This window comes from Neolamprologus brichardi, chromosome 15 (genome assembly GCF_056152115.1).
Source record: "Neolamprologus brichardi isolate AB-2024 chromosome 15, ASM5615211v1, whole genome shotgun sequence".
In the NCBI taxonomy this organism is placed as follows: domain Eukaryota; kingdom Metazoa; phylum Chordata; class Actinopteri; order Cichliformes; family Cichlidae; genus Neolamprologus; species Neolamprologus brichardi.
Genome location: NC_142118.1, coordinates 20,368,766 through 20,377,536, shown reverse-complemented (window position 1 = coordinate 20,377,536; position 8,771 = coordinate 20,368,766). Strand labels below are relative to the sequence as shown.

The window sequence follows — 8,771 nt, the reverse complement described above, 5'->3', positions numbered from 1 at the left end:
TCCACCCTCTCTGTCCCCATGTCTGCAGGTCTGGCATGAGTATGAACAAATACACACAAACCTTTAACAGTGGCTACAAAAACAGCCCTCCTTAACTGGAAAGATAAAAACCATCCTTCAGTAATAGTATCAAACAAGTATCAGACTAGCCAACTGCACAGAAAGATAAGAGGCACCTGAAAACCTTAATAAACACTCATTTAGCAGTATCACTTGGCGTCCTGTGGAAAATAACCCAAGAAATAACTATACATGCACACAAGAAAAATATTTACATTTAATAAGCAACCTCCCGCCTACATTAGTGCCCCAATCTGTAAACTAATCATCTTTTAACAAGGAAGAAAATATAAAAATCTTTGAACTGCATGTCAGCTACTCACTAACTCTGTTTAGTAACTGTGGTGTTTACTGAGTGCTGTGTGTTTACTACCTAGTAAATGTCATCTGATGACTTCAAATTGTCAGCACTTCTTCCCCAGCTAAAAACACCTATGTGGGTGGATGAGTGGTTACACAATCAGTGCTGGATGGTGATAAAATGAAGAGCCCATGTTCTCGTCAAATATCACAGAGAGATTATTTCTCCATTACAGGCAAAAAAATCATTCTAGCGCGAGCAGTAGTACTAGTACATGTTGTTGTGTTTGGGGTGCCAGAGTCAGAATTTGTCAGTCTCTTCTGAATAAATGCAGGGCAAAAGGTAGATATGTAAACATCTTTAAACCCTGAGTTACAGAAACAGTAAATCAACGGGTCCAGCAGGCAGTCGCTGTAAGACAAAACCATGAGGGCGTCGTACACCTGGACAGCTATGTTTTCTGCATCCTGCCAGTTCTTCAGCCGCACAAACAGCAGTGTTGCTCTAGTTATAGTGCAGGGAAGGAAGCAGAAGGAGAAGACAACGACAACAGATGTGACCAAGCACACAGCCCTCCTCAGCTTAGTCTTCTCCCCAACCGTCTTCTTCCTCAGCCGGCTGACAATGCGGACCGTGCAGTAGACGAGGATGATGTAGGGGATGATGATTTGGGAGAAGAAAACAATCTTTAAAAAAACCCGAAAACAAACAAAAACCCCACTATTAGGTATGACTCGTTACAATAGCCCTATGTGTCACACAGTCAACTTGGATTTCTATACAGACATGGGAAAGTTTATCATGTACACTCCTAACTTAAACACTGTGTCTTCAATTATGAACTAATATTTCGACCCCTTTAAACCCCTCCTTAGCTTCTCCAGCTATCCTGCCTTTTACTTATGTTAGTTAAGTAAGTTATGATGTTAAGTTAGAAATTGAAACGATTCAAATTAATTCTTTCTTTCAAGAATAACTGGTGATTTTTGTTTTTCTAACATTAGTTAACAGTTGTCTGGTCTCTAAGATTTATCTTTATCTGCACACGTTCGACATCTCATCCCATCACTGGTCCAGACCCTGAAAATCCTGGGTTTATTTCAAAAGTTACATAAACAAAGGAATATTAATAATTAGAGATGGACCGATCCGATATTACCTATCGGTCCGATACTGACGTAAATTACTGGATCGGATATCAGAGAGAAATAATAAAATGTAATCCGATCCATTAAATATCAAAAAAACACCTCACAAAACTTGCGACACGGCATAACTCAGCTCACAACCGTAGCATGTCGGAGCAGCGTGCATCACCTGATAGAGCGGCTGTGTGTATTTGGAGCCTTGCTACCAAACCAGCATTTTATCTCCGAGGAAGTTATCCCACAGAGAAGTAAAGCAAGTGTGTAAGTTCATCTCTGAATGTTTGTAAAGCATTACCGCGTTAAGCTTAACAACCGATATATGGAGCGACTGCCTCTCTCTCTCTCTCTCCTGCTGCTACTTCAATCATGAAACTGCTTAATGATCAGCTGTTCGGCTTTTCTGTCGCAAGCCATCTCTCTTCTTTGTTTTTGGCCCACTTCGCGCCAGAAAGAGGAAACCAGCGGCTCAACAACAACAGCACGTTTAACCTTGATAAGCTGTTGTTAGAATTTTTTTAATATTACTTTCTACACCAGGATCCTTTTCTACGTAGCTGACGGCTGGTAACTGTCCAGGGGCGGATCTAGCAAAGTTTAGCCAGGGGGGCCGATAGGGCATGAACAGGGAAAAGGGGGCACACAGACATACTTTTCTTTCTTATTCTCATTTAAAATGTCGAGCTTTTAATAAATAATTATCCGAATCTTACACCCAAAGTTTTAATCTGATGTAAAATATATAGAAGTCCATTACTGTATATAGTAACTGTTAAGTCTAATATACCCTAGTAAGCTATAGTATTTTTTCCTTTGGGAAGATACCATCTGTGCAGTCTTGTCAGCAGTTTTGTTGAAGGAAGATGTTGAATCTATTTAATTATTCTTGAAAAATAATTTATTTCTGTGCATTTTTTCCATACTGCATTGAATGAAAGTTGATGACGTCGATTAAGCATCATGAGGTGGAGGGTGGGGGGTGGTTCCCTATTTTTTTTTGCTGGGAGTTTGCAACCCTATTAGTTAGGTTGCTTAATATTTCTGCTTAGTGCTCTTTAAAATACCAGAATAGGGAGGATTGAGTAGGTTTAAGCTTATTAGATTGATCAGTATTGCTGAACTATGAAATATTTTGTTGTATTTTTTACATACAGGTATAACAGAATAGCTTTAGTGTTGTTGTTTATTTAAACTTGAGTATGAACTTATACAAAATGCAGCAAGATATTAAAAAAACAGTTTTATTGATTAAAAAACACACTATATTGGATTCATATCGGTATCGGCAGATATCCAAATTTATGATATCGGTATCGGTATCGGACATAAAAAAGTGGTATCGTGCCATCTCTATTAATAATTAGGACAAAGAGAAAAAAGTGCTTAAAAATAAATGTAAATGATTCATTAAAACTTTGGTTTATACGCTGTCTCCAATTTTTACTTCAGAAAAACTCTAACTCGGTTCTGCCACACCTGGGTGAGTGTATCTATGTCTTGTGGAAAGGAACTACCAGTTAGGGAACTGAACTGGATATTGACTCTAATGCCAGCTTTATAGGAAGTTGAAGCAGTTGTGTTAATCTCTGCTGTTCTTCTTATATGTTCAGATATAAATATTAAAATCTTTCTGAATCCAAATCCACCCATTTTCTTTCTGGAGGCTGGAGGCCATCTGATCTGTCAGAGCGAGGCAGCGAACAACCTGTTTTTAGTCTGTTGTCCCCAGTATATGTTGTTAGGTAACATAAAACAACACTAAATCCAAACAAATACACTGAAACCGTACCTCTCTAAAGGTGTCCGTCACATCATGTAAGAATGTCTCCTTTTCCCGTCCGTGGCTGTTGCAGCACTCAAAGGTTGTGACCATAGTAGGAGTGGTGAGGGGAAGCAAGAGGATCCAGATGACGACAGAAATCTGAGGAGATTTCTTAAACACGTTGACAAAATTTCTCCTTCCAAGATGGACCACATTGAAGTAGCGATCGAGGGACATTGTGATGAGGAAGGCGATGCTGGCTCCTCGATTGAGAAACAGCATGAAGAGCATTATCTTACAAAGCACAGTGTCCTCACTGCGCCTCAAGTTGTGCTGGTAATGATGGATCTTGAAAGGAAGGCAGCCCACCAGCAAGAAATCAGCAACCACAATATTGAACAAGAAGATCGCTTTGTTCTTCCAGAACTTGTATCTAAAAAGGTCATAAAACAGTTAATTGTTTCACAGCCAGTGAGTTTTCTTTGTATCAAGAGCGAATGAAGAGGAACAGGAAAACAATAAACCTAAGCTTATGATGCTGTTTCTGCCATCTACACGACCTCTGAGTGCGACTGTCCAACATTTTACTCAGCTCTCTGAGGAGAGGATGACTCATGTCAGATAAACTCTTCAAAACTGATAGACCAGCATGGTAACATATGTAGATTTTACTTTGTAGCGACTTGCAAGTGCTGCTTTTTTGTTTTGTTTGCACTTCAGTGTAACACTTACAGCTTAGCTTTTTTGTTCTACACTTTCTATTTTAACTTTTCAAGAACAAAATTGGATTCATCTGTCGATTTCAAAGGTTTAATAGAGTTGTGGTAGGTCTTGTTATTTATATGGCGTCTGAATTGGTTGCATCAGAGTGGTCACAGTCTTTTAAAGATAAACTTAAAACCGCTTTCTTCACCACACCAGTAGCTCAGTTGGTTTACACTTCATTTAGCAAACTTTGCTCCCAGTAACGAGAATCCAGCACAGCTTTCCTCTTGGTTTTTACTAAAACAAGAATAAATCTAAACGAGTGAAAAGATTTCCCGTACCTGAAGATGAAGATGTAGAGAACGGACAGGTTGAGAGGCAGACCCAGTGTAAATTCTCCCACCATTACCCAGGAGAGGACTTGGTATGTAATGTCACTGGGTGTTTTGCAGTGGTCAACTGATCGATTTACAGACATGTTTTGTTGAATCATCATATAAATGGCAAAAAATGTCCACCTTGTATAGCAGATAAAGCTACGGTCAAATTAATATGTCGTATATTGAGAAAGCAAGCATTGCAGTTAAATCCTTTATCCTGGAGGTTGTTGTAGGTTCCTATGATCTTGAATCTTCACCGTCAGGGACAGATGGCTCCTTCTCACTCTCCTTCTAGTTCCTCAAATTGAACAGTCCCCTTAAGAGAGCCTTACAGTGATTGTGGACGTCTGTCAAGGCTGGTTTTTCCATGGCAAAAGATACGGAGGAAGCACACTCTCAATGCAGCGAAGGAGAAAGGAGAAAATGCCCTCTCTTAGCTTCTGTTTATGTGATGCTGCCACGCTGGTTACTTGCGAAGAAGTATTTACATTCAGGAGGTGCTGGAGGTGTGGTTTAGGGAGCTCTACTCAACTGACTGAGAAACTAAGCATGAGAGTTACATTTATGAATCTTTCAATCTGCAAACTCTAAATTATTACTGCAAAAAAGGAATCTGACTGTAATTTTGCTGTTACAGAGAGAGAGAGCTATTTGGAAACTGGTAGTTCAAGGTGGTTTTATCAGCAGACTGGCTAAACTCCTTGTGACATTCAGGGGACTGTCAATATGAGAAAATCATGCTTGCACATTTGCAGTGTTATGTTTGGAGACATTCATGGAAAAAACATGCAAACACATATAAGTTTTACGTTTTAGATTTAAAATAAAATCATAAACCGGTGTCTTATTGACAGATACATTTAAAACCTTATTTCAGTGCTTTGTCAAAGCCCCATTTGGCAGCAGCTACAGCCTTCTATGTTCAGGGATAGATATTTTCAATCTTTGCACATCTGGATTCAGGCTGTTTGTTCCACTCTTCCCGACACATCTTTTCAATCTCTCTGAAATTGCATGGAAAGCCAATCTGACTGAGCTGCTACTTTATAGTCGCTGGCAGAGTCTGTATTTCAGCTCCATGCCAGCTAATCTAAGTTGGATTAATACTTATCAGTTGTCTTGGTTAAACCTGCTTTGGTTATGTATATCAGGTGTTTTTTGTTATTTGGTTGAAGGATTACGGGCAGTGCCAACCTATACCTCTATTTTATCAATATGTCACCGGTGCCACAGAAATAATGAGTGAAGGATCAGCTTCATAGCTTGGAAAGTGTGCACGTGATAATTATCTTCAAATAAAATCACCCCTTACTTTGTGCAATCCAATGTTGGAATTCCAGATTTGTTTATGAGTTCAAACTTTTTTTTTCCATTTCAAAATGATTAAGACCATTGTGCTTCTGTGATACTGAAAAGTTTTGGAAGGTTCTGCAATCTGACCTGCTAATATTCTAAATGTTTTCTGTGCTGGTGCGCTGGCACACAGCGGGTTAAATGGTACACAGGAAAATGGAGAGAGTAATTTTTCCAGAGTTAACATTATTTTCCTCTAAAAGAGTCATTTTCACTCATTTTGGATTGTAATCATTTCGATTGGCTGCCAGAGTTGGAGCAAAAAAACAGAGGAAATATTGTGTTTTTGGATTAGCTTTGTCGTAGAGGAGGGATTTTTCCAGACTGTATTCTTCCTCAGTTCCAGCTGGGATATTCTCCAGACCTAAATGACACTCTACAGGAATGGTATCATCATGAATTCATGCATGTTTGGTTAAGTGTTGTTGAGCATACATATAGGAAAACTGTACAACATGAAAGATACAACAAAAAAGTGAAGGGTTGTGAATACTTTTCAAAGAAATAGTTGTATGATTCATGGGGTGAGGTTGAGCCAGAATACAAGTTTGTCTGACGATCTGATGAGTTTACACTGCATACATTTTGTTACAGTATATAAGAGGATTCTTTAAGGAAATATTACAGCTTTCTAATACAGACAGGAGTTCATGGATGGATTAGATTACTATTTGTCATTATCATCTTATTCAAGTACACCATTGTTTGAGCATACTGGCATTTAGAGAATTGCAAGCAGTGGAAAAGTCATGTCTATGCTTTAGGATGAGCATAAAGAGTCTTCTACAACTATGAAAACTCTGAAGAAATCATAGACAAACACTTTGGTCATTCTTACAAAATACTCCTGAATCAACCTGAAAATGCATAACAGCGTTTTTGGTAACTAAGTCAACCATGCAATCTTGTCAAAGTTAACATACTTTGCTCTGTTCATGTTAACCTTTAAAGTAACAATTCCTCCTCCTCTCTAAAGCTCTCCTCTGCTGTAAAATACAAAAAAAACCTAATCATTTCAAACTTCAATATAAATTTGAATCCTATTAAGCCATGCACTGGCATCTTTACTTCACTTTACTTAACTGTAAGCTGTGTCATTGTCTGACACAATGTTGCACAAATGAGCTATGCCACATGGTTTCTGCAACAGACACATGAACACAGTTGAGTACGTTTTGTGCTTTATGGCTTGTTGCACGTCTGACTGTAACAGTGAGAATTTTAACCCATTACAGCCATTGCAACGTGACTTTTCTACACCAATAATATGAGTGTATGTCATGGCCCAGCAGGCCTGCCTGAGGATGGTCAGCTGTGACAGTGTTTTTGTTGTTGTTACTCTCTCTCTCTCTTTCTCTCCATCCAGGGCGGGACTCATTATGGGTTCCCATCTTTGGCTCACGCACCTGCAGGACATCTACCTACAAATGAAGCTGTGCAACTCGTCACTGGATCGTTGTGCGACTCACGTTAGTGTTGCCCCGGCATTTTGCCAACGATCCAACCTGTGCTCTCTTTCCAAATAGACCTCCTGGACCCATCTGGACCCATCCTTGTTTTACCCCGGTAAAACAGGGAGCGGCCCCTGGGGTCGGCATTCACTCAGTTTTCACTCTGGGTTCTTGGCTAGCTTAGCGTTAGCATGCATCTTGGCAGATGCTTGTAAAGAAACGGAAGTTATCTTAGCAGCATAATGCAGCCGTTTCTGTCCTGGGTGCAGTTTTACACTTCCACACTAGACTGCGCCATTATTTTTCGCTTCTTAGACGTGAACCCAAATCAGGTGATTTACAGTGGGATGCAAAGGTTTGGGCAACCGCTTCCTGTAGGTTCCAATGAGAGTCTGGATTGTGGTTGAAGGTATTTTGGACCATTCTTCTTTACAAAATATCTCTAGTTCATTCAGGTTTGATGGCTTCCGAGCATGGACAGCTCTCTTTAACTCGCACCACAGGTGTTCAATAATATTCAGGTCTGGGGACTGAGATGGCCGTTCCAGAACGTTGTACTTGTTCCTCTGCCTGAATGCTTTAGTGGATTTTGAGCAGTGTTTCGGGTCGTTGTCTTGTTGAAAGATCCAGCCCCGGCGCAGCTTCAGCTTTGTCACTGATTCCTGGACATTGGTCTCCCAAATACTGAGTGGAATCCATGTGTCCCTCAACTTTGACAAGATTTCCAGTCCCTGCACTGGCCACACAGCCCCACAGCTGATGGAAACACCACCATATTTTACTGTAGGTAACAGGTGTTTTTCTTGGAATGCTGTGTTCTTTTTCCTCCATGCATAACGCCCCTTGTTGTGCCCAAATAACTCAATTTTACTTTCATCAGTCCACAGCACCTTATTCCTGAATGAAGCTGGCTTATCCAAATGTGCTTTAGCGGCTCTGTTTGTGCTGTGGGCGGAGAAAAGGCTTCCTCTGCATCACTCTCGCATACAGCATCTCCTTGTGTAAAGTGCGCTGAACGATGCACAGTGACTCCATCTGCTGCAAGATTATGTTGTAGGTCTTTGATGCTGGTCTGTGGGTCGACTCTGACTGTTCTCACCATTCATCGCTTCTGTCTATCTGAGATTTTTCTTGGTCTGCCACTTTGAGCCTTAACTTGAACTGAGCCTGTGGTCTTCCATTTTCTCAATATGTTCCTAACAGTGGAAACAAACAGCTTAAATCTCTGAGACAGCTTTCTGTGTCCTTCCCTAAACCATGATGGTGAACAATCTTTGTCTTCAGGTCATTTGAGAGTTGTTTTAAGACCCCATGTTGCTACTCTTCAGAGAAAATTAAAAGAGGAGGGAAACATACAATTGACCCCCTTAAATACTCTTTCTCATTATTGGATTCACCTGTGTATGTAGGTCAGGGGTCACTGAGCTTACCAAGTCAATTTGAGTTCCAATAATTAGTTCTGAAGGTTTTGGAATTAATAAAATGACAACAGTGCCCAAATTTATGCACCTGCCTGATTTTGTTTAAACTGTTATTGCACACTTTCTGTAAATCCAATCAACTTCACTTCTCAAATATCACTGTGTGTGTCTCCTATATGATATATTTACAGGA

General features: G+C 40.0%; 1 protein-coding gene across 1 annotated transcript; it reads right to left on the bottom strand.

Moving 5' to 3' along the window:
• Positions 1 to 579: 579 nt before the first annotated feature.
• LOC102790574 (12-(S)-hydroxy-5,8,10,14-eicosatetraenoic acid receptor-like) lies at positions 580 to 4,451 on the bottom strand. Its single transcript, XM_035908911.2, has 3 exons — positions 4,315 to 4,451; positions 3,296 to 3,701; positions 580 to 1,047 (listed from the first exon to the last, which is right to left on the bottom strand). The coding sequence occupies exons 1-3, from the start codon at positions 4,449 to 4,451 to the stop codon at positions 580 to 582; spliced, it is 1,011 nt and encodes a 336-aa protein (XP_035764804.2).
• Between the last annotated feature and the right edge of the window lie 4,320 nt (positions 4,452 to 8,771).